This window comes from Microchirus variegatus (assembly GCF_963457635.1).
Source record: "Microchirus variegatus genome assembly, chromosome: 14".
NCBI classification, from domain to species: Eukaryota; Metazoa; Chordata; class Actinopteri; order Pleuronectiformes; family Soleidae; genus Microchirus; species Microchirus variegatus.
In genome coordinates, this window is record NC_139815.1 from 8,651,152 (window position 1) to 8,678,745 (window position 27,594).

The following is a 27,594-nucleotide window of genomic DNA, read 5'->3' on the forward strand; positions in this document are numbered from 1 at the left end:
GTTTTGTTTCTTTTGATGTGATGACCTGCTTTGCTCTTGCCACTAAACGTCACTGTAGCTCTGCCAATAAGCCCAGTTGTAGAATATTGGGAGTAAATAGGCAGAATTACATGAATGTAGAGATGTATTGTCGGTAGAACAGCCGGTGCCAAACAATGGCAAGAATGCCTCTCACCAATAGCTGAAGCAGCATGGGCGCTGACATCATATCACTCCCACATCTCTCTTGATTTCAGCCCCACCCGCTCCTTTCCATTAGCAAGTCGGTCCGTGTCCCTGTGTTATTTAAAGCCAGAGATCCTCCCTCTCTACCGAGCCACTGTGTTGCATCTGTCTGCCTCGCTGCTTGTGTGTCTGGGTGCGCGCCTGTGTGTGTGTGTGTGTGTGTGTGTACGCATATGAGAGTGAGCTTAAAAAAACCCAGGCAGCCAGTGGGAGAGCTAGAGAGCAGGGAGAGAGACACGGGGAAAAGGCAAAAAGCATCTGAGGAGGCAAAAGGAACTGGAGTGTCAGACAGCTATGAAATTCATCCAAGCTATTTGCTTACTGCTTCTGTGTCCAGATCTGAGCCTCAACACCAGGTAAGAGATTAATAACGCGAGAGATTTATCCTCTTTTTGTCAGTTTCACTCTGATGGGGACTCTGAAACAAAAGGTTCATTGCACACAATGGGTAATCTTAAATTACTAATGTGAAGCTCTGTCCGGTCCTGATGCCTGTATTCATCCTGGCACAGGAACCCTGTGTGTGTGTGTGTGGGATGCTGGAGACTAAAAGACTAAAAAAAATAAGGATAAAGGGAGAGCTTATCTGTTGAAGTAGGGTTTTATTTTTGCCAGTTATGTGCAGGCTGAGAAACAGTTGTCCTTTTGTGGTGATAATTCACTGAACGTGATGCATCTTTCACAGTGGTGACTGTGCTTTTTGGGACTTTTTGCTGCCTGCTGGTCACGGAGGAAGCAAGTTGAAGTCGGAGGAACTGAGAGAAAGGACAAGGCTGTTACTTGTGTTGCAGTGTCTTAAAAAGAGCAGGTGTGCGTGTGCTGCTATCTGCATGTGTTTGTGCGCGAGTGCAAGAAAGACAGAGATATAATATATGTCTTATACCTTTGTAAAAAAGCTCCGGGAAGAGTGATGGGCAAGTCAAATGAATAAGATAAATGTGTAGAGAGGGGAGTTTTGATGATTAATTAAATCATTGATAAAATCATCCTTCTTCTGTGCCAGTGCCTGTCACCACTGCCTTAATGAGAGCTGTGAGAGGAAATTCAGGGCTTTGACTATACCATGGAGACATCACAGGCAGGAAGGCATGCATTATAAAAACTTGCCTTTCCTTTTTCTCGTCGGTGCCAAAAAGGAGAATGTTATCCTTCTTTCTTGGTGAATTAGTTGAATGCAGTTACACGAGAATACACGCACAGGCAGAACAATAGGATCACTGTTTTTGTTTTTTTTACACACTAAATAAGCATGTTTGTTTTTGGTGGTGTGATGTCACAATGTGACATGTGTTGCTTTTTGCGTTGGAGTTACAATAGAAAGAAATTCCAAGGTTACTGCCCACATCTAACGCACTGGTCAATAGCTGAGAGGCACACTGAAGATAAGTCATGAAACCAGGGGCACGCATTGATGTAATAACCTCTACTATTTAGTCGTCAGCAAACTGAGCACAGATAACGTCCTGACAATTTTAATTCCAACATGAGGCAAATTCATTCTGGAAACTCTGTTTCATGTCTATTTCAGTGCTTATTGTTCATATATAAACACTATCATGGTTTTTATTAGAGCTATGAAATATTTTGTTTTGTTTTGTTTTTTAATAGCATATATCTTGCTAATAAGAGGAGGCATTTAGTGAGTCAGCATAGATTTATTAAAAACCTTTATCTAAACCTAACTTCAGACAATGTTGTACGGAGGGCTGGGATTTGTTCGAAGGCAGAGAGGGTTTGTCGTCAAGGTGCTGCCTCAAATGTGACCCATTGAACCGTGGGTTGGCGTTTTGATAATGCAGGAAACTAAACGGTTGCCTGGTCGTCGACAGATATGCGGTGCCACATCTGCCTGTTTTCCGCCTGCAGGAAGCACGAGCTGTAACTGGTAATCTCATCATGCTGTACTTGGAAGATTTGAGTGAATTTCAATAATAAAAGGGCTCTGATTACAAGTTAGTGAAAGAAGAAAGCAAAGTATTTTTAGATCTCTTCATCCGTTTCATGGAAAATCTTTATCCTGTTGGTTTTTAAAATGTAGACGATGGTTTAAAGACGATTATAGTTGGTTGTTTAGACATTGTCGCAATGAGTTCCTGATTGAGCTCTGTACATCTTGAGGCTGTAATTTGGGTGCTGTATCTAACTGATGTATTTAATGTTAAGTATTTTTTTCCTAATTAAACTCTTGTTTAGAAGATGAGCGGTGTACTGTAATCAGTAATTGTGTTCGTGGCAAAGTTTTAATAAGAACCAAGCATCCGCGAATGCCCATGCTTTTTAAACTTTAATGAAAATGACCACAACAAAGCATCTAAAGGTTATTTTATATTTTTATAGATTTCTCATTACTCGGGCTATCCATAGATGGATTCAACTAAAGGTCCTCACTGAAATGGGAAACTGTTGATCCATAACACGCTTCCATCACAGATCCACTCCCCCTGCAGAGGATCAAATATCCAACCATCAAATTTGCAAAATTATCTATGCTTTTAATAGTCTGTGGTAATTAGCACGCATATAACCGCGCTATGTTTTCTTTTGATCTCGCTCTGCCCTTGTGTGGTTTGACTAAGGAAATAACAGCTGGCAGAAATCCATTTAACATAAAGCTCTTGAAACTGTTTTTATTTCTGCTAACATGTCAACTTCTGATAAAAGCAGTACATCATTTTCAAAGTGCGCTCCTTTCATTGATGTACCTGATTTCTAACTCAGAATCTTGCAGTAATATTCATAGATGCTTTATTTTATTATGCCTTTCTTTTTTTCCCGGTCATCAAAACCACAAGCAAGGCCAGGCAATAATACAACACTGTAGGCATATTTTGCTTTTGATCTGGCTGGCATTGAAAACCCTCTTTCTGGAGTTTATTGGTTCCTCATATTTCCTCGTATTTCTGTTGTAATCCTGGAGGTCAGGCTTCCAAAAAAGACTTATCATTTGTGACACGCTCATTTTACCCTTCGTAACAGTGGGAACACTGAAGACACTGACTGCGAGGTGCGTCTGCTGCAGCAAAATTAATTGTGACTTGAGCTTTCTAGTCAACATATTGCTCTGCCTTGCTTTTCTCGATTCAGTATCATCAAGTCAGTGGTGTGTGAGGGAAGCCATTTCATAAGTTAACTGCAATCGCCATTGTGTGACCTGCTATACGGTCTCATTAAGTAATGTGAATTAATGAGCTTTATGCAGAAATTTCCATAAAATATTCCAAATTAAGCAAAAAATGCAAGAATATGCATTTTTATAGAATGCTTTCTTATTATCTCTGCAAAATGCACTATTTGCACGCTAGCACCTGCTCATATGAGAGCTTGATTAAGACGGATTTGATTTTAATGAATTGAGTGGGTTACTCAGGCCACATAATGGTGGTGCAGGGCTATATGTCATTGCAGAAATCAATTGGTACTTAGGCAGAAGACAAGGCTGCATCGACACGGGCCCCCTGAGATATGACTGTACACCTCTAGGTCAGGGTTGGGAGGCATCGTTTGCATTTGGCTTGTTGTTCCCCTTTCTTTCTGCAGATCGCACAGATTCCTCCCTTCCTTGCACTCTTTCAGGGAATTTCTTGAAGCATATTTAACACATTTTCTTGATAGTATCTCTGTCATTCACTTTGGCAGACACAACAGTGATCCCCACAGCATCGAGTATTTACGAGTAATTTTGGACAACAATTAAAATGACTTCAGGAAGCCTTGGATTTAAAATGGCCCGTAGGCATGCAGCCATTGGCTCTATTTATACAAACATACTCTGTATGAATGTCACTGTTCATATAGACAGATGTGTAAAGGAGAATATTTATTCGTGCAGCAATTAATGATGCAGCTGGACAAGGATTAGGGTAATTGCTACATGGCATTGACCGTGGTCATTTCCTTTGCGTAATAATCTTTGGCATTAACTGCATGTTGAGTATTGATTTGTAGTACATGTGCTGAAATAATCATTTTAACACCGCGAGAAGTTATTGTTATTGCAACGGTTTTCAAGGATAAAGCAGCTTGTTCTACTTTGTCTGCAGATTTTGAAGACAAAGTTTTATGGGATGAGCTCAGCCTCCCATATTAATACATCACACGAGCAGATGTCTCCTGCTCAATCTGTCTTGTCTGCTATGTTTCACAGATCATCATTTACAACAATCAATACTTTCTCACGAGTCACAATGAATAAATTCGCTCGAGATGCATGCAACAGCCGAGCGAATATGCCCGTGATATCTTACTGGCAAGCGATTTAAAATGCAGCGCATTAACATTTTCTGACACTGATGGGTTAGAATTGACTCGAGGTCAGGTTTGGAGCAGGTGCAGAATTAGACCCGACTATTGACCAAAGGAACATCATGGTAATGTAAGTCTATACATTGATGGACAGCACATGATTAACATTATTACTGAGTCTAACTACCTCTAATATATGAGCATTGTCTGGCACTTACTTGAGTAGGTGTAGAGCGCTGCTCTAGAGAGGCTTGACTGCATTTCCATTCGTCTGAACTGTTATTGAGTGAGCTCTCCATCATTATTAATCATGAATTAGCTGGTGCTTTATTAATACTTGGAAGAAGTTGACGGATTGTAGATTTTTAAATGCTAACACAATACTGATTTTCATAAAAAGGCGATAGGCGATTAATTGGCCGATTGCACCCTACCCCTATTTCCAATGAGAAAAAAACATCAACATGACAAAAAATGTCAGAGAATGACAATGGGAAAGGTATGGAAAATCTTAAAACACCTGGTGAATTGTTTAATAAATCTGCAAAGGAAATGTAGTTAGAATTTGGGCAAGTGCAACATGAAATATTGGTATATCTGAGAATTAAATTGAGAAAAAGTTGGTATGACACTCCCTGCCATGACATGAAACCCCCATCTTGTATTAACATGATTACTGATACGATTTTCAGGGATAGGGTTTGAGTCTTTAATGGCGATGACATTTGTGCTGCCCAGTAATATCCTCAGCACAAATCACACTGCGAGCCATAATTTAAATTCAAAGGACATGGCATTATGGTTCACACCATGGCAACCACACTGGCCACATGACAGTAATGAAGTAGGCTACAATAAACAGAACCCTGGGTGGCTCCTACAAATGAGAAAGTAATTAAACGGACCGTAATCAGTGCGGGGAGAAGGGTATCCAGATATTTTTGTATTCAAGGCCACATTTCAGGTGCTGTGCTCTCTGAAGGCATTTGAAACCACAGCAGTGGAAGTGTGTGTCATGGAGTACTGGAGTCTTTGTGCTTCCTGGAACACAAGGTTTTTTTTTTTCCACTGAATAGCATCATCTTCCAGTGTGGGAGTAAAATGTATGTATAAATAAACATGTTTGGGTGGTATGATGAACAGGAATGTGTTCCTCATACACAAAAGGATGTACTTTTATGTATGACATTAATCTGTTCTCTTCTACCTGGTGATGTAAAATCTAATGTGCGCTGTCTTTGGGCTCTACTTTTGGACTGTTTAGCGCCTCCACTGTGTTCACCACTGAGTCACTAACTTTCTGTTTCCTGTTGCCGAGCATGTACAGTGGCTTCTCTGGCCCTGAAAACAGTCCCCTGCTGCTATTACTGTGAATTGACATTAGTATTGGAGTAGGACGTGGGTGACGCTGAACCGAAACAGTGATGTTAAGGGCAGGGCAGCTTAACAGTGAGCTGAAACTCAAGCACATTGTCATTTCATTCATTATTATTGTAAAGCCCGGCCAGACACTTGTATCTGTTCTCACAGGACCCGAGTTACTGTTGTAATTGGCAGGCACTTAATTGCTCTGTCTGCGTTCTTTCAATGTCGTTAGTGAGAGGCTTGAGCTGTTTTTTTTATGCAAGATTTATAATTGCAATAAACAAAAGTTGTACATTGTCCCTCTTCTCAGTCGTACCATGTGTAACATGCCTTTCTTCTTTTAAGTGAATTGTTATCGGTGAGTCAATTCCCTCTGAAACCAAAGGCAGATGCTTCGGTTTAAGGCTAAAGGCCACATTATACTTCTCCGACTACGTAATGCGTTATCCGACTGCATAACCACTGAGACCCCTCGAGCCTTCATTGTTCTACGTTGTGGTGCCAGAGACGCACTGCAATTTCCTGCCCGATCAGTAGGAGTCGCTACGCAAGGTTGTTGTGCTTTTGCCTAAAGTGAGCAATGGCATCCGAGAGATAAACACTGTTGTTGTTGTTGTTGTTGAAGCTGAATAACATTGGCCGTTTCTCACTTTTCTGTGTCATGGAACATAGTTTTAAGATAATTTGAGGCGAGAAATTAGCCATTTAGAGTCTAAACATGTGCTGTGTGTATTAAGATAAAGACATATTTATAGTTTGGCAGCGACGTTGTCGGCGGTGATCAGCTCCACCTCTGTGGACGCTCGGTGCGCACTGTGAGCCGGCACAGAGCAGCGTTAGCTCGGCCTGTCCTGAGGACCAATCGCAGCCCTTGCCATCTGCGTTGTCCTTGACAGAGTGACGGACACTTAAAAAATATTTTGTGCAGCCGGAGACGACGCAGAGGCTCTCTGACAGGCTCTTTGGCGACGTAGCGGGGTCTCCGTAACCTACGTAGAGCACTTTACGCAGGAGTATAAATTGGGCTTTAGGGATGTTACTTTATAGTTGGAAGCATGACTGTAACTGTATCATGGGGCTTTTAGTAAATTTTTTCAGCACTGGTCTTTTGATGTAGCTCCCCCACCTCTTCATTGTGTGCAGCACTTTCGCTGATTTCATTGTTTGAAAGCAAAGCAGCATGAGCTCTCATGTTTTCCAGACAATTTACTGACACAGGCTGATGGTGATAAAGCCTGCAGCAGTGTTTTCCACAGGTGGAGAATTGTCTTGTGGTTCTGGAGGCAACCTGTCACTTGCAACTTGTGACTGATGTGAATGCAGAGACTCTGGTGAACCCCGGTGGAGAGTAAGCAGCTATGAGTCAGGTTATTCCATGGAGGTACACTTTTATATAAATAGCCTTACATGCAAATGATCGGGACACAGTCTAATTCCAATTATCCCTTAGTACTTAGTGAAGTATGCAGTTGGTAGGTACTTGCTCATAGAAAAGCCTTTAACTTTAAAGCACAGATCTCAGATAATTAGTTAGATTGGAAGTGAATGTGTTTATTTACGTGGTCGGGCTGCTCAAGGAAAGCTTATGTATGCAAAACACTCTGCAGAGAATCCAGCGCAAGAGAGTAGCTGCTTTATATCCTGGTATTCATGTAAAGTCTCTGAGGGCTCTTCCAGTCAGCACTATAGTCAAAATCCATACACTACAGCAAATTCATACGGGTGTGCTTTCTTAAACATTTATACTCTCCTCTGTAGTTCAGAGGCTTGCTCGTAGATGTACTCGGAATGATTCCATGCACAGTTAAGTTGAGCTACAGATGCAGCTTTTTTAGTATTGGGCGGTTTCCGGTTTAGTTCTGCAGCCAGTTGTGAGCATGCAGTGCCATTTTGGAATCGACCATCCATCAACTATATCAAATTCTTTTAACTTACAGAGCATAAAATCAATCTCCTCCTCAGTCCTATAAATGTACTGGCCTGCATTTCACCATGTTTTTGTTGCCGTTGTCTCGTTTTTGAATATCAGTTCCCTCTATTATTTCTGGGTATTCTGGGAACTGTGGCGCATGCGCAGAGCACAACTTTGGTCTTGACCTTTCAAACATTGTAAGCAATAGATGACTGAAGTCGAACTGTATTTATCTTCCAAACTTTTCGCAGATGTTTTTATTGTGTTTTATTGCGATGTTTGCCTTGGTTTTGGAAATGCTCTTTTAGTTTAGACATCACTTTTAATGCTGTGAGCCACTGTGACAGGTAACAACATAATCAGCTGCAAAAGTCCTTGTTTTGCCAAAACTAATACCACAGAACGTTTTTTGTTTTTTGCTCAGAGGTATTTTTTTGTATTTGGTTGTTTTTTGTCCTGAAATACTTCTTCTGGGATTGATTTTCTGGGATAGCGGTTGCTATCTATGCAGATTTTCCCAGCAACAGCATGCTTCAAATACAGACACTACTGCAATCTGCCCCTTACAGATCTCACGGCCTTGAAGCACAGTTTAGTGCTTGGTCAAGACTCTCTGCATTAGAGGACAGAAATATGGTTTGTTCATTTTGCCCACTTGGATTTCATCAGTGTTTTTGTCATTCAGCTCTCAGTCATAGACTACTTTTCTAATCATTAAGCTTCCACTAGGAATCTATTCAATCCCCCCAAATTAATTGCTCTCTGCAGTTTAATGGTCCATAATTGGTTCACTATCAAATGATAGTGTGTGAAAGTGTTCAGGGTTTCTGCATTGCTCACACAATTTTAGAGCAATCCGAAAATGTGGAGGTAATGGGTTTGACATAAGCAAAAGATCATAAATAATGCACGTCTACAGATAAATTGTGATTCAAAAATGGACAGTCTAGCAGTTTGTCGTTTTTTAATCAACATATTAGCTCCTCTGAGTCTATGATGGCATGTGTGTTATCTAGTGAGGGACAGTTTTGTTTTCTAAAAGCTGCTGTTGCTGCTGTTTCACAAGTTTCCCATGATTTACATTTAAATTGGCTCTAAGTAATTTACATTTTAAAAGCCATAATAATTGCAACAATCACCAAAGACTATGAAGTCAAGATTAATGTATGTTAAATAGTTGGCCACGATTTCCAGAGTACAATATCCTATTGATAGTTTAGGTGCAGTTTTAGGGAAAAAGACTCAATAGTTACTTGTTGCAAACAACAAACATTATGTAGAGACTTGAAACTATGAATAATTCAAAATGTAGCAGCAAAGGGATAAACGACAAGACATTTTTGCAGTCAGTGTGGTGCAAAGTCAAATTCCCAGGTTATGAATTCACAGTCAAAATCTCAATTTGATTTCTTTATAAAAGAACATAATACAGTAACACCCACACAGAACTTTATACACATTCACACACTTCTTTTGTGTCCAAGTACACCTAGTACCATCCTCTTCTGAGTTATAAACCTTAAAAGGTCAAATGATGTTGAAAGTTTAATTCTGTCTCTACCTCAGTTCACAAAAAAAGAAAAAAACATGGTTTGTTTCTCCTCTATATACTGTTATACTGTACTTCCATGGGAATGGTGGGGTTTTACAGTTTCTCTTAATAATACTCATCAAATAGTCATTAGGAGTTGAGGTTTGGAAAAGGCAAGCACAATCCAATTCGAGTAATTTGGTTAAGAAAATAGGTACTTCAGGAAATTAGTTCAAAGATACAGAAAATAAAACAAACCAACCAAAAATGAACTGTGGCAGATTCTCTTACACACATGGTTATATTACACATAATGTTAATACCAACAAAATTTGGTAGGCATTTTTTCTTTTTATGTATTCCTATAGTGGGAGCTGAAGTAGATTTTTCAGTTATGGTAATGCATGATAAGGAACGTAAAGGCTGCGTGGCTGACAGTCACAACAGCTAGCTATGCTAATGCTAATCAAAAGTGGAAACATTTGTGTTGTGCCTAATGAGGTTGCACAGTGTTTGTATTATGTTAACTCTACAGTAATGCTAATTGTAGCCTCGCTAGCTTACGACGGGACAATCGATATAGATGATATATCTATAGCTGATTCAGATAGTTACATTAAATAGTGATTGTTGTGATTATTTATTGCATTTAAATGTGCCTGGAACTGGAGGGGTTAGGCTTAGGGTAACCTGCCTGTGAGGTTTTGGTGACGTTTTACGCACTGTGCAGCCTGCGCTTCGCCGTGCACCGAGAGTAGACCAGGTTAGAGCTGGACCCGTTAAGGTAAAGCGGGGTTCCCCGTTCCTCCGGTCTTAACCAGGGAACATAGGTACGACCCCTCCTTGAACCACAAACTGGTAAGCCCATACCAGTACAAACACGCATTTCTCCTCTGGATATCTATATTTAATTTATTCAGATATACCAAATAAGAAATAAATGTGCGTCATCTGTGAACGCGTAGTTGAACATTCTCTGGAAAAGAGTAATTTCCTGATTTACAAATATAATATAATTATATATAACCGCAGCCATGCGTGCGCATCGCTGTGCCAGTTAAGACCTGCCTTTCAAACGTGCTAAATATAGACGCAAAAATAAGAACCGCAATCAGTTTCAGGTTTGATAAATCACTTTGCGCGTGCTAAAATAACATATTTACATTTTCTCCTCCCATCACACGCAAAATAGCGTGTAAACGCCCCATATTGCATATGCATTAAGGCAAGAACGCTAAATGGGTTGCAAGTGCTATTTTGTCCGTCTGAGGGACGCAATCCTCGTTGCACCCTGTTAGTAGATCAGCATCAACGCTAATCTGGGTGTGCAATCCAGTTTGCACATGTTTTTGCACGCGCAAAGCTTTAGTAAATCAGGCCCTTTGTGTACTAATGCACACAGTTTAAATAATACAATTAGTAATATTGGGATTTTATACAAAGTTTCCCTAAAGGTTGTGACAAATAACGTTCGGGAAAGGTTTTGGGAACCAAACCAAAAACTAACTTCAGGAAAACATGCATAAAACGCACAATGAGACAGTTGAAATTTTCAAATATACCGTGATATAAATTCTTGTCGCTTTTTCACTAATTGTGCCAGTGAACAAGCACCACAACCTGCCACATACAGATGTAGTGCCGACACGACACAACATTGTAAACTTGCTTCATGCAGCATTCGGGGGGATCTGTGTCCCATCCCCCTGTAGGGATTCTTGCTGAGCAGTCTGTTTCTAGTGAGCAGCACAAGCCACCACCATTAGTCTCTGCTGAGTGCAGTTTGCTCTCTGAACTGTCGTGGGCCATTTGATGCTGTTGTGGGACAGTTCAGTAGCCAAAATAATATCACAGCTGGGAGTGGTGCAAATGTGAAGTTAATTTGTTGCAGTGCTCTGGACTAAGTGCGAGCCTTCATGTACTGTAGGTACCATGTCGTTGAGTAATTGATGAGTGATCGTTGTTGACAGCGGGGATTGGATGAGTGTCACAATTTTCCACAGCTGTCAGTGGACTTTGGGGGTAATTCAATTAAACACTTGACCACTTGAACACTTTCCTATAATATACAGATGTCCTCATGGACACCAGACCAATCAGAGAGCTCATTTTATTTATCTCTCCAAATCTGGTTCATAAAGATTTACATTCATCTTGAGAGGAGCCGGCTTCATACAATAAATAATAGCACAGCTGGATGCATTAATAATCAAGATGGCTGCCTACAAGGTGGGAAGGTCTGTTAAATCTGCTTTTGTCACTGTATTAAAGGAACGTGAAGGTGTATTTTCTCTAAAAGAAGAACAATTGTACCTTTAGCATCTATCTAAAGACCATTAGTCAGATCGCCCTAAGACTTTGGATATGGGTTGAGCATGGCCTGATGGTGTGCATCCTTGATTTTCACATTTTTTGGAGGAATTTTAATTTTCACCGATTTATCACGCTCCACCAGGCAGGCAGCGGCTCATCAGCAGCAGCTGCGCTGTCTGGAGCGGGGAGGTGGGAGTGAAGAGGCATGGTGTTATACTGAAACGACGAAATCGGTGTCCATTTGATCAATACGCGAGCAAATACTTATAATACCAACACCTCATTAGACACAGTGTCTGTATTATGTTAGCCTTTACATTCCTCATCATGCATTACCATAACTGAAAAATCTTCTTCAACTCCCACTATAGGAATACATACTTCCTACGGGCACTGCAAATCACTCAATGCACTTGTTGGACAATATAGTTTTTTATATGTTTGCCAGCTGAAAAAAAAAAGAATGTCAATATACAAACAAAACAATCACAGAGAAGCTGAAAATGATTTCAAGAGAGATCACATAGACCTGCCCAGCCGACGCTACTTTTCATTTCCTGTCTTTTATTAACCCTTCCATATTTTTCCTGTGCTCTCTGCTGGGTATACGCTACATCACAGCCAAACTCCCATGTACCATTTTCTAGAAACATAATATGTGCGTCTATTTGTGATGGCTACATAAATCTGAATCCTTTATCAGCTGCCAGCACACCTCCTCGAAGACGCCCAGGCGGATTCTGTTATTTTTATCTAATCATTTCTGTAGCGTATTCTGGTGTCAGGATCCATCTTAGCTGACGAGTGCTGGTTATATTTGAGTCCTCTATCACCCTGTTTCTTCAGTGTTTCGCCATGACACCTGACTGATAAGTGTGTTGCTCGCTGTGTTTATAGAAGAGGAGGATTTAGCAGTGGCATGCAGCATTTAGCACAAAGCTGTTGTTCAGTCGTGCCCACGGTGTTAGATTATCGCATAACTGCTTTAGTTTTATTTGTGGATTTATTTTGTTTATTTAGTTTGTTTGTTTGCAGATTTCTTTTTTGCTATTTTTCTCTATTTGAGATGCATACAGCAAAAGAAAAATGCAGGTAATGATCAGAACTGCAACTAATGATTATTCTCGCAATCGATTAATCTGTTTGGTCCATAAAATGTCAGAAAACTTTAAAAAACATTGATCAGTGTTTGTCAAACCTGGAAATGACGATGTTTTAAATGTCTTGTTTTGTCCACAAACCAAAATGATTCAGTTTTTTTAAATGATTTCTGAGTTATGTGGAGCACAAAGAACATATTCACATTTAAGAAGCTAAAATGATCAGAAAGTTTTAATATACTGAAAAAAAGCTTCAAACTGATTATCCAAATAGTTGAAAATTAATTGATTAATTGTTTCAGCTTGAGTAATGATATTAGTCCGCATATTTTAGTCAAATGGGGCACACAAATTGCATGAATGTGTGACCACTGACTGTGAAACTAATGCCACATTGAAATGCATGCTTTGTTTTCTGCCCTTGCTGACATAGTATTCTATTGTACCATTATGGCGTTAAATTACCAACATGATGTATAATATGGCAAACTTCCAAATTGAAAATTCACATTCTTTTTTGTGAGTCTGGCATCTGAAAACAAATTTGATAGTATTGTAAACATCCTTTTAGTACACAAAGTCACACGTTCTAGTCATGGAACAATGTTCTAGGGAGGATGCCTCCAGGATTAAGGAGGTTTTGTCACTTGCCAATCATTTTGTAGTGTCAGGTTTGCTGTTTGGCAAAAATTGGAAAATCACCTCATGCACCTCACCTCTTTTCGCTGTTTGTGTCCAAGACAAAACCTGCCAGAGAGCTAAGATGTAGTTCAGGTTACAAAATATGGAATTTCTTCTGTTGTGCATGTGTGTGTGTGTGTGTGTGTGTGTGTGTGTGTTTGTGTGTGTGTGTGTGTGTGCTGAACCTCACCAATGGGCACAAAGAGGTCAGCGGGAGGGTGTTATGTTGCTGAAGTCCACCAGTCCCATTTGCCAGACTGTCAGATGTCTTGCTTGGCTGAGCTCCACACAGTGATGGTGTTGACAAAATGACAGGAGGGGGGCACACTCCAGTGAATGTCAATTTGGCTGCAAAACACACCGTTTCCTCAGGAGTGCTCAAGCTTCCATCCACCGAAACGAGTAAAGGGATAATTGCCCAGTCCTGCAGACTTTGATGATTACATATTGGGCCACGTGAATACGAAACAACATACATAACACAGTCACTTCAAAATATGCTCACACCAAATGGAGCTGCCATCAGCTGCCATTTACTCGAAATAGCTATTAAAATGCTACCTAGGATTCAGTGTTTATGACCAGGTGGTTATGTTGTGTATCCAAACACAGATTCGGTGCTGAGCATTCATGTAGATGCCCTTTTCTCAGAGCTTATCCTTGCCTTGCTTACTGTTCTGCCTTGACTGGTGGGATTAAGTATGCATTCTAATGTGTTTCTAATAGTATAATCGGTCTAATAAGGACACAGTTACAGTGGAGCCCTTTGATGTGTAAACACAAATAGAGCTTGTGATGGTTGAGGACACAGAGATCTGCAGATCTGAACCTATAACATAAGAATTCAGGGTATTACTGTATGTAACTCGTCTCACATGTTAAGTTGGTTAAGATTGAACAAACAACTGTGCTTGTGTGTTTTGCAAATTAGCATTTGGTGACAGGTGTATGGATTAACACTGATTTAATGGGCTTTATAAAAAGGCTCGGTAGAATGAATGTGGAGTTTTGGGATTAACTAGTTCTAGGACACTTAAAAAAAAAAACAGACAAAGGGAAAATCTGTGCTCTAAATTCATATGAATATGCTTATGTGCACACATTCCTTCAAAAACATGATGATCTATACTTTTTCTAACAGCAACTGAAACAGATGCCTAAATCTTCCATTACAGAATGTACAGCCAAATGTTGGACTCTTTTGAGTGTGTCTTTGTAAAAGGATGCTCAATACGGTATCATTTATCTTGATGACCTGCTTACTTGAAAATGGTTGGGTGGTAGTGGCATTGAACAGCATTTGTAATGTCGCATTACTGCCTTCTTGTAGATTTAATCATCTGCTCTGCATTGCCAGTTGTCCACAAGGTCATTGTCAAGGCAGCGATATGTCAGAGCAAGTTTTAAATTTTAATATAAGTGGATAAGCATGTTTAAAATACACTCAGTCCTCCATGTATTTATACATATTTAGTATTAATACTTAATGTGATCATTAAGAACATCTGAATAACTCTCAATTTAGCTAAAGGGGACATATTATGCAAAATCAACTTTATAATCATTTTAATCCATATATTTGGAACTCTGTTATTATTATTAAGGTTTATTTAGATAGGGACAGATACAAAAACATAGACAATTTTTAACAGTCATCTGATGCATGCATCATGTTTTTAGCTAAAGCTAATTCACAACACTTGTCCCTAGATAGGACCTCTGGAGGTCCTATCAGTCGGCAAAGTGTGAAAAAAAGATGACTCATGTTTTTGTGGTCCTCCTCAGTCTAAGTACAGGAGATGAAATGCGCGATGTAGACTTCCGCAACTCATTGTTATGTCACAATGCGCTGAATTCCTGGAATTGTTGTCTGTAAAAAACGCAAGAGTGCTGGCGAGGGCAATAGTATCCGTAAACCAGAAGTCAGAGAAAAGTTCTATTCTTGGCTCCACAGTGCAGCACAGAGTTCTACACAAACGTCCAGCTTCAGAGGATTTATCTGTCCAGTGGATGCATGTTATATATGACGGCAATGTGCCTCCTAGAGCCTGCAAATTATCACTTTTCCAAATGCTAACTGCTGTTGGCTCCCAGGAGCCTCTGTGTCTGATCATTTCCTGTCCCTTAAGTTTCGTTTTACTTTTTTTAAGGTCCTTTAAAGTGGACCTAAAGAGATACTACTAAACCGAGCGTTCTGAACTGGGCTGTTTTGGCGGGGTGATTGAACTGCTGTGGTGCTTCATTCGTATAGTTTTTTGACCAAAGCATGTCACAAACATGTTCATTAGGACACCAGGGAACTAGGTTAACTTGGAGAAATAGGGTATAATCTGTCCCCTTTGAGGTTAAGGGTTGGGGTTAGGCATTGCTTCCCAATCCTGGTCCTGGGGACCCACTGCCCTGCATGTTTTAGATGTTGCCCTGCTCCAACACACCTGAGGGGCTTGAAAGTACATTATGTCTGTCAGTGTCCATGCTGAGATGACCTCACAAAAATTAGTATGTATGCCAATGAGTATCAGATGTCAGTTAGAAGAAAAGCACAATTCCTAATTTGAGATTAGAGTGAAACAAAAGCACTCCATGGGGTCTGATTAGTGCTGGGCACGTTTATGGCGTTAACATGGCGGTCTATGAAGACTGACCGGAGAAAGACGCGCGTGGCTTCATGTTTATGTGACTCCCGATTGTTAAAATGAGTCTAAAATAACACTGAACTTTAAAAACAGAGGCACACACACGCAGTACACAGGTAGACTTAATAAATGGATCGCTCCAGTTTGACTGCAGGCGCGTTAATGGCGCTAAAGGAGCTAACGCAACTAACGGAGCTAATTGGTAAACAGTGCCTGGACTCTGGTGCAGTGGCACGGAAAAACTGTGTTACTTTAGAGACTAATTTTAACAATTAGGAGTCATGTAAACATGACGTCATGTAAACATGACGTCATGCACGTCTTTTTCCGGTCAGTCGTCATGGAAAACGCGTCATGCATTAACGCTTTTAACATGCCCAGCATTAGGTCTGATATAAAATGTGTTTTCCATTACACCCTATCCCTATGTGTTCAAGGATGGTGTCAACTTTACAGGTTTAAAAATATAAAAGATGTCTGTAGAAGTCGTTTAAAAAATGTCCTAGCTCAATACAACCTTGTCAATCTTGTCCTTGGCAGATTAATCCAAACACAGAGACTGCAGTGTCACCTGCTATGACCATTGACTGCAACTCAGTGGGGGTATGCCAGTATGTCCTTGGCTTTGAGAAGTTGCTTAAATGTTCTGTCATTCAAAAATGTGCTTTCCAAAAACAAACAACTACCCTAAGAACAGAAGCCTGAGAAATCCAGTGCTTACCAGAAGAGAAACTGAACACTCGCAGCATGTTAAACTGAGATTTTGCACATTGGCCATTTTCCCTCTCAGCCCAGAGGATTTAGCAACATGTTGGACTGTTCCATATCTCTGGCTGTTCATCCTAGAAGTTTGTGTAATATGTTATATTATAACTTGTATCCTTTAGCCTTAATCCAACACCTTCAAACCTGAGTTAACAACAGTTTTCTTCTGATTCCAAAGCTGGGCTGCATAGTAAGCAGAATCCTATTACTTCAATGGATAGTACTTATACTTAAATGTTACTTTTCAACCTAACAGGATTAAGTAGGATCTTGTGCTCTTTGAATGAGTTGAGCTGCCTTTTCCGCACAAACATGTTTTTTTTTTTTTATTCATTTCACTTCTGCTGCTTTTCTGTGGATTAGAAGTAGGATATTCAATTTATGCTTGACTGACAAGAAAACATTAGGGAGAATTATTGCCTAGCCCACACAGGTCAAGTCAAGTAGTGGAAGCGCAGACTTCATGTCATAGAAAAAGCGGAGGAGTGAAAAGGACGAGAGACTCTGAATTAGCAATCGAGTCCAAAGCAAGTCTCACTGTGAACAGGCTTCTGGCCTATGCTTATTGGTATCTCTGTATTTAAGTGCTGATTTCCTAAGTCTTTATACAGGAATATTTTCAGGGTCTATAAAAATGCAAACTAACTCCAGAGCTGAGATCATTAGCTATACACCATTACCACAGTGCCACAGTAGACGTACAATAGTGCATCTGTTCCACATTCATTGGATTGCATTTTTACAGTAAGTAAGTACATATTAATGAATAAGCCAAATAATAATGATTGGGATTCTACTGTGTTTCCTTTCCTTTGGCCTACTGCTGAAACAGTGATACCTTAACAGACATGTGTAGTAAATGGGATTGAAGAAACTCAGTGTTTGGTTGAGTACATTTAAACCTTCATAGGAGACTACAGTAACGCACGTGTTAACTGGCAGATCTCGGATTAAATCAGTGAACTGTTGAAATGCATCTCAAGTGCTTCTGTATATTGATGAGTTTGAATTATATGGATAGTCTAATCAACAGCACACCCACATACAGATTCATATCAGCTGCCATAACGGTGCTGCAGTGTGTCTCACATGAACAATGAAACAAACTACAGTTTAGATGCACTAATTTGAATTTGTCTTTGGGAATTACAGAGTAATTGCCGCGTTTTGAAAAACGGGGCACATTATTTACCACGATGGCTCTTTTACAAAGCAAACTTTTGTTTTATTGTACATTTATGATAATTTACATTTGTTTGGAGAGTCAAATGTATTCTGTGCTGTTGAACACCACAACAAAACCTGCACATTCATCCTGCCAAGCCTTTTATAAAGCCCTTTAAATCAGTGTAATGTCACCAAATGCTAACCTGGAAATTATGATAGTTTAGCGATAGCAAATTAATTAAATAATGGAACATTGCCTTAACTTGAAGAATATTGGAAAATATTTCATAGCTGTAGTTTTACTTTTAAACAAAAACACCAAGAAGAGCCCATGGAAAGTTTCAGGAACAGATTCTACTGATAAAAATAAACCTTAAAGATCCCATATTATACCCTATTTCTCCTAATGAACATGTCTGTGACATGCTTTGGTCAAAATACCATAAGGATGATTAAGGGACAGGAAGTGACATCTGCCACAGAGGCTAATGGGAGTTAACAGTAGTTAGCATTTGGAAAAGTGATCATTTGCAGGCTCTAGCAGGCACATTGCCGTCATCGTATTGTGTAGAACTCTGTGCTGCACTGTGGAGCCTTTTACGGACAAAGCGGAGCTCCAAGAGTAAACAATTCCAGGAATTTAGCGCAGTGTGACGTCCCATTGAGCGCGGAAGTCAACATTGCGTGTTTTATCTCCTGTCCTTAGACTGAGGAGGACCACAAAGACATGAGTGAGTCATCTTTTTTCACACGTTGGCGACTGATAGGACCTCCAGAGTCCCAAATATAAGGATTAAAATGATTAAAAAGTTGATTTTGCATAACATGTCCCCTTTAACATTCAGTAGGACTTCGTGTTTTTTTTTTTTTTACAATCACATTTTCAGCTTATCACAAATGAGCTCATCCAAATTGCAAAAATGCGACAGTAATCAAAGGCTCTCTGAACAGTTTCCCGAAATCATACCTGTGCCACTGTCTGCACCACACAGTGTTTACTGTCCTGGATGCAGTCTGGTAACGGTACAGTACACAGAACAACACCTAACTTACCAAACTCAGAGATGGCTCAGTTTCTCTCTACATTTACCTCTCTCGCTCTCTCTGTGACTTGGGGGGGGGGGTAACAACGACTGCATTGTTTTTGGTGAATACTCAGAGATCCAGAGGGGGGCGATAAAGGGTTTATGAGTCAAGGGAAATAAATCCACAACAGGATAAATTAAGTCAATCAAATATTCATCAGCAAAAACCAACATGATTTCCATAGAAGCTAAAATAAAAGAGCACAGCATATTTGTGAAAAGGCAAAAGACAGCAATGTGTTGTTGTTTCTGGATAGTGGATTGACTACTCTCCCCACCAGAAACTATTTTGTAGCATGAAGGTCAATCAATACTGTATGGAGAGAAGGTTATAGGACACAATTTGGAGGCCTGAAAAACCAAGTGAAAGCAGACTGCACTTTAAAATGAATACTCATCATTAGTCAAAGCTGCACCCCTAAAATGAATATATAGTTGAAATACAGTACTGTGAAGGATACACACACAGACTCTTTTCTGTTTTTGTCATACAACTATATTTTAATGATGGAAAACACAAATATAATTTAGATAGACAATAGTCAATTATGTTAATTATTCCATTGTGTTCCAATATAATGAACACATGGAATTGGACATTAGCTTCACTCTTTTCAAAAACACAAGACTATTTCTCCCTGACTTGCAGATGCTTTCTATCTCAGATCCCATAGTGGTGTTATCCTCTTTTCCTGGCATAACTGGTATACCGTATATTACACATAATGGTACTACAAATAATATAATTGCATAATGCATCAAGCTTCCCTACATACCTAACAAGTTAAGCTTTCGCGCTTTTATGTTTTCATTTTCTAGGACAAAAAACAAATGACTGAAATAAAAAAAAAAAAAATAATAAAGGAGTTTGGCTTGTACAATCCACTTGAAAATCAATGCTATCTAGTTATTTGCAAACACAAGTCTTTTGTTTGTTTCATTTTAATCATCCCACAAGTCTACAAATCCAGCCTTTCCACTGATAAATTTAAAAGCCATTAAATAGCAACTGCCTGGGACTTGCTCCAATGCATTTAAGTTGTGTTATGAGGTTGATGGCTTGGACTAAGGCAGTAAAACCAACTGCAGAGTGTAGCTGGTGAAACAATCTTCATGCTGTCACACTGGGATACAAAACATGATGTCACATAAGATGTCATGCAATGGAAGGGGTAGTGGAATTGAGTTATTTTGGACAATAAATGATAGATAGATAGATACTCACAAATGCCAAGTGGGTTTTCTCAATCCCACGAAGAACAGCACACATGAGTTCTGAATTATGGGATCTTTGACTCATAACACACGAGTAGAAAGTAAAAGCAGCTGGCTGATAGCGTCGTCATTCAGTCATAAAAGGCCTCGCAGTTATACAGCAGTCGTAACATTCGCTCGCAAGCCTGTGTTTGAAATGAAATGGTCAGGTGAAGTGCATGCACCGTACTTTGTCATCTTCCTTCATCTTGGACCAAAATATGGTACTTATCTCTGTAGAGGGCAGACCAAACCAAAGCTCTCAAATTGTTCTCATCAAATCTTCATTGCGGCATGAAATATTCATTGAATGTAAGGTGGGTCAATGGAAATTCAATGGGAAAATCCAATGTACTCTATATGAGACATGGATTTGCTTCTAATTACATTTTATGGTAGACATATGAAGAGTAGGTTGTCCATTCACAGCATGCAAACAAATATTATAGTTCATGAATGCAGCATGACATGGTGCAACCGCGAGACCTTTCAGTCAAACTGCATCATCAGCATAGATCTTCAAACACACACATTAAAATGAAGATGCACTGAGAAGGCAGTTCCACATCCAACTTGAATGCAATGTGTCTGTATGGATTATAATAAGTAAGGCATGGAAGGCAAGAAAAAGCAAAGAGGAGACCCTGATATGGCGTTGATATTTATGAGCATAAGTGATAACTACATTTAACTGATGTTGTTGGTTTTGACCAGGCAGATCCTAAAGGCACCAACAGAGACTAGCAATTAAATACTTGCATACCTCAAATCCCCAAAATCAAGACATATGTGCCCCTTCCAGTGATGCAGATGGGTTTTTCGAGCAATTTTCCACCTCACCAGGGTCCAGGCTCTTTAGAGGATAAGAGGGACGGCAGGACAGTGTCTGGCAATGCCAGTAAATATGGAATAATATGGAACCACAGCAGCCAATACTGTGGTCTGATGAGTATTTACCTCCAGGGGGTGTGCTCATCCCTTCCGTTTTATCTCAGCAGGCACATATGGTGCCCTGTTGCAGGCGACTCCAACAGGAACGTCTGTTTTCCAGAGGATGCTTGCCGTTTATTTATCCGGTTTCGTGCACTTGTTGTATGGCTATGTCAGATTGGGGACGTTTTTTTTTTCTTCCCCCTGCTGTACTGGGCCAAGGTGTGTCAAGCTGTGAGACTTCTTCAGTGTGTGTTTCAGTCACAGTGACATGAATGATGCATGTTTTTTTTTTAAAAACAACAAACAAAAAAAGACTTCAAACCTCTTGCTTCAATAGCTGCCACTCTCCTTGTCCTTCAGACGGCAAGAACTCCTTGTGAGCGTCCCTCCACTTCATTCATTTAAGTGTTTCTATCACCTCAACATATAATGTGACAGCCAGTCCTCAAGGGGCCATTGATTGCAATGACCCTATGGGACTAAAGGGTACATATTTATGTTGCAGTAGACAGCTGTCCTTAAGAATAATGGAATGGAAGGCCACTGAGACGGACATTGATGTTGATTAGTGGCTCCTCCTGAGGCTATGATCTGCTTGCATCATCACCTCCATCAGTGAAACTAATTCAAAGTGAATTTCATTTTTTTTTTTCCATCAGCTCGACTTCATGCTCCTCTGTGATGACTTAAATGTGCCCCAGTCAACTGTATTTACATAATGGAATTTATAATGTCAAATGCTTGTCAAAGACGACTGTTCCAGAATCCCTTTTCTGTTGACATCAGAGGCGAGGGGGTGAATGTGTCATATTCTTGAATTAAGTTTAGCATCTCGTAGCCATTTTGAGGACACAAATAACCGCTGTGTCTGTTATAGTGGCATATTTTATTCAGACATTTCGTCCTGCAGACGTAGTGGAAGACGCACATGAAGGGACATTTTAAATAAGGGCAAAGCCAAAGAACAACTGACAATTCAAGCTGATAACGTGCAAAATGAAAAACAAAAATAAATAAATTGAATAGTATATCTCTTTCCAGCTCAGTTCAAAATATAGTAAAGTGACATTTCAGAAAGTGATGGATGGAAAGCAGATATGATCCTGATCTGACACAAAGTTTCACTTTTAGGCAACACATTCTCCGTATAGGTATGACTCCATGTTGGTGTGGCATTTACACTAAATGTGCTTCTTCCCAGCTCTTCAAAATGCCTCGGGGCTGAAAATAAAAGGTCACACAAGGTGAAAAAATAAATACAGAAAATAAAATTTAAATAATCGTACATAAGATGGCATGCTGATTTAATTTACACATCCAAAGTATAAAATGCAATTCTCTTAACTTTATGAAACCTACAGTGCTTCCATTGAGCCTCAATCCTATCAATATACACTCCTAGAAATAAGGGTTCCAAAAATGTCCTTCTATAAGTGTTGAGGTTCTACCTGGAACCATTTGCTTCTGAAAAACTCTTCCAGTAAGAACCATTTTGATCCAGAGAACCCTTTAAAACCCCTTTTCTGAATAAAGCGTTTTCAAAGGAAGCGTTCTTGGTGGAACCTTTATAAAAAGGTTCTACCTGGAGCCAAAAAGGGTTCTCCTATGAGGACAAGCCGACTAACATTATATGGTTCTACTTAACACTTTTATTTCTTAGTGTACACACTTGCCCAACAAGAGAATTAATGAGTTAATGCCAAGTGTCAGACCCTACTGTGTTGTTTGTCCCAAGAAGAGTACACATTGACCCACTGTCCTGTTACAACAAGAAAAACACATTTCCCACTGTGTTTTCACATGCTCACCTGACACACACAGGGATTCTAAATTTGACTCTTGTCCCTGTTTTGTGAGCATGGCATGGAATCAGTAGTAAGACAAAAAGTTATATGAAAATGCTTGCAGCTAATATTACACTGCTGAGAGCTGTCTCTCTTTTGACAGGATTTATTTGAGATGCAGGTTTTATACCCATCGATGTTCTTTCACCCTATGCCAGCCGCACAATAAGTATGTCGTCATCAGTAGTCCCAAGAAGCAGTGGCGATTGCTCTAAGACAGCAAGGGAAGCTCACATCCTCTAACATATCATCAGATACCGTTTTGTATTTACATTTCAACACCAAATGTGCGCTAGACTGTGATTAGAACGTGTAACTAGTTTGTTAGGAATCGGCTGTTTATCATAGATGATGGGTCATCTTGTGTGATTTTTGTATTCTCATAGCAGCCTCTGCATCAAATCTACTTGAAGCTCAGTTTCAGCTATTCTGTAATGGGACGGCACAGTTGTTTTTTTGTTTTTTTTCCCTGCGGTGATCTTGACTACAAATGCAGCAACAATGCCACTTCCGCAGAAGCTCAGCTTCTCTTGGAGTCGAATAGATTGAAAGTGTTGCAGAAAAGCCTTTTCTGCCTCAGTCCTATGGATTTTGTTAGGGAAATCTATAGACAAATTGCTGGTCGTTGTGTGCTATTTGCTCTGCAATATAGCACATTTTCATTTGGACATATACACGATATAAAACACTATTATAATATTCCAGTTGCAGTTACATAATTATCACATTTCCTTCTCTGTTTTCTCTGTATCCTCTGTTACAAAGATCAGCAACCATCACTGCTGAGAAGGTGCAGTACAATAAATGACATAGGAACTGCAGCCCAGGAAATCAGTATTTTTTAACAATAGAAGCAGTATGTTTGAGAAATAATAAGTTGAAAACATGTATCTGCTTTGTTGGAAAACTACAATATTTGTCTTGCAAGAGTGACTGGAGGCATTGATTTTTATGAGAAAAAGTGGGTATAACCTACCATGACCGTTTCTGGAGCGTACAAAACAAGCAATCAATGTGTTGTCTTGCTTTTTACACACCCTCACCTGCCGTTATTGGCCAAACAAGGAGGATCTCTTGAATTTTCTATTTTGATGCAGATCGCATCTCAAAATATAGAGATTGAGTATTCAAATATTCACTTGTTGGGAGCTGAGAAATCAGGGTCAGAAGTTTAAAGACTCAATGTAGGAAAGCATAATTGGACATAAGTAAATAAGCATTTCTCTATCACAATAATCACTTGGCTTAACAACATATGGATCAGATACCAACAGTGACCAAATGAAATGATACACTAGGACTGGAGGAAGTTAGCTGTATGAAAAAAATATTAAAATAACAACATATATTGTTTTCTTCCACCAAGAAAGACAAATGAAAGAAAATACACTTTCTGTAACAGTAAATCAGTCAGCATTTGTTATCTTAAAGATCAGCTGACACTATAAAATGATTAATTAAGCCTTGTACTGCAATTACCAAGAGCATTGTTGGCAGTTAAGCCTTCAAGATGATAGCACTGAAAATGGAGCCATAACACATCCCTCACTCACTATTCCTGCAAAGTTTCTCACCTCTGATGTGTTTAACCATGCAGTACGGGCTTAGTAATCAAGTGGGTTTCAGAATTAGACTCTTCATTTTTTTTCTTTCACTTTTTTTAACGATGAATGATGACAGCCTGTGCGAGTAGAGCATGACTGATTTTATTCTCAAGCTGTCTTTGTGCCATGTAGCTCCATGCCTTCTCTGACCTCTCTCGTGTACCTGATGTGTTCCTTTATCTTGGTATCAGCTATCGACAAATCTTCACCCTTTTGTGTCAATGGTGACTTTAAATAATTAAAGTCTAACTAAACCCAAAAACATCCTTTTCTGTTGAGAACAAGTGTATAGGTCATCTGGTATTGTTGGTGCAAGTCTTCATAGTTTAGTATTGAAATAATACATGTGATACAAATCTGCACATCTACCGTCAAACATCAGCTACTGCATTCAAATGTTGCCATTGGCTTTCTTATTCTGCTCTTGCATCTATGGTACACACTGCCACATCAACTTCTTGTTCAACCAGCATGTGGCTCGTTGTCCCAGTCTTCTCCCTCGTTTTTATAAAGCTGTTGCTTTGTCACCTCTCTCTCTCCACTGCCTGAAGCGTGGTGTGAGTGATTGAGAGGCTCGTCTCACCTCACACCTCACACACACACAAACTGCTCCTCACTCTCTCTCCCTCAGCTCTCAGCCCACTTCATGGCATTTTTCAAGATCAGATATTTGCTGGATTTAGCCTCAGAAGAGAGGGTCTAGTTACTTTAATCATTCTTGGTCATAGATCAGGCAGTGCTGGTATGAAAAGTTAGTTTTGAAAATAAGAAAAGGATATATCAGCCACTACAGCAGGGGTCACCAACGTGGTGCCCGCGGGCACCTGGTAGCCCGCGGGCAGCCAATACGGTGCCCGCGGGCTCACTTCACTTCACCTCACTTGCATGTATCCGTATGATCGCTCAGTAAAATATCTTTGATATTGTTTATAAAAACTGGTAATCGTTAGGAATGAATGTGTATGCATTCATTCCAGTGCATAATATTAATCATTTAAATGGTAAACAAACAAAAAAATATTATATGGTAGCCCTCCATATTATTTTTTACCCTTAAGGTAGCTCTCTGTCTCAAAAAGGTTGGTGACCCCTGCACTACAGTATAGGCCTAAGATGTTATCATCAAACACTTTTTTTTTTACATTAATGCTATCCAGTATCTAATATCTAGAATATTCATATCACTGGCTATGTTTCACCATGAGTGGTAACTGAGCAGCAGAGGTTGATGTGCATTATGCTAAAAGGTTAATATGCAATTATTCCTCACTAATGATAATAATGATCCTGCCTACTAAGCTTTAAAGCTGCTAGCTTTCAGCTATTGATGCAGTTCAGTATATTTGAGCTTGGTACTAATGGACCTATAATGTCCATATAATGCTCACAATAAATAGTTGTATGTCATTGAGTTTTGGTTTTGTGACATTGTGGTCTTTGGTGTCAAAGAAATCCCAAACTATATATCAGTGAAAATGTTCAGGTACAAATGCAGCAAATTATATTTTTTCAACGCCGCTGTAGGCAGATCAGCAGCTGGGCAGAAAACAAGACTCTGTGTGTAACATTATTTGAACAATACAAATCCTATTCAGTCCAGTCACATGCACCACATGGGACTGGAATTGTTTGGTATCTTGCTTAGAAGAAAAGCAAGAGCAGTCCACAAGATATTTTTGCTCTGTTATTTATTCCCAAGTGCAGGATTTAAGCTCAGCAGAAGCTAAAAACACAGACTGACTTAAACCTTCCCAATAAAACTGTTTCACAATAGAGAGCCCTAACATGATGAGCTCTGCAGCGGCAGTGATTGAAAGGAAAGCAACCGGTTTAATGTCATTAGTAACATTGAAAATCCTGAACCCCAAAGAACAGCAAAAATGGAAGGAGTTCTTTTGTTCCATAGTCCCAGTTTAGCAAACTCAATAAATTGTATGTAACTGTTACATTAAGTGGTCTACAGACTCTCTTTTATAATACTGCACAAAGCGCTTCTTCGATAATTAATTTCAGCATTGTGACATATGGACATGTGGCTTCTGGAAAATTGATCCCTGTCTGGCCATTTTGTTTGGCCGAATATTGGTTACATCTTTCTTCTTCTGGCCTGTAAAGGCAAAAATTAAGTGCAGTAATTCTCTCACAGCTGTGCTAAACTTACAAAATAATACTATGCTTTTATCAATTGTTGAAGTGTCATTTGTTGATACAACTAAAGGGATACTGTGTAGTATTTATGAGTTTATATAACCCAAAATCCACTCTTTTATACATATTATGTGCTCCTGCATTGTCTAGTCGCTGTATAATAGTTTTTGTTTTATTTTCGTAGTGTTTCAAAAAGTCATGTAAAATAACATGGTCGCGGGCCGCGGTTGCATTGCCACTGTTAGCAGCGAGACGCCATATTTCTACCGGAGCCTGTAAGGACAAACGCGAGAGAACAAATCAAGCGTCTCTTTACTTGTAGCGGAAGTCCCGCCTCCTCTCTCTCTGCTTTGTCTGCTACGGCCGCGGTAGCTCGCCCTCTCCCTCGCCTCACGAACCTCATCTGCTGACACGGAGAAAGACGACGAGGACGACATTTGACCAGCTGCGGATACCGTAGCGCTCAGGGAAGGGAGGGGGTGAGCAGAGGAGAAGTTCTTTGTTGTAAATTTCAGCCTCTCCTCTAGATGGCACTATAAACTACTTACTTCACCTTTAAGGAGAAATTATGGCAATTGCTTTAAAGGTCATTGTACACTTTGACTTCACAATATTGCTTTAGTCAAATAATTTGCTGTTAGATTATTTGCTCGTCTACTTGTCCCTTCTCTTCCTACCATACTGATGCTTGAGTATTTATGCTTTCCCCACTTGTATCCGCAGCAGGTTGCTTTGCCCTGACTGGAAAGCTGAGTCAATTATACCCTGGCCCTTTATTTGGCAGATCAT

General features: G+C 39.7%; 1 protein-coding gene across 1 annotated transcript in view; it reads left to right on the forward strand.

The window, feature by feature from the left end:
• Positions 1 to 519: 519 nt before the first annotated feature.
• Positions 520 to 27,594, forward strand: part of luzp2 (leucine zipper protein 2) — a gene marked incomplete at its 5' end in the record, with an annotated part of 150,097 nt that continues 123,022 nt past the window's right edge. The window contains one exon of the mRNA XM_083901252.1: positions 520 to 581. Coding sequence (XP_083757378.1) covers positions 520 to 581 — 62 coding nt within the window. The remainder of the gene's footprint in view (positions 582 to 27,594) is intronic.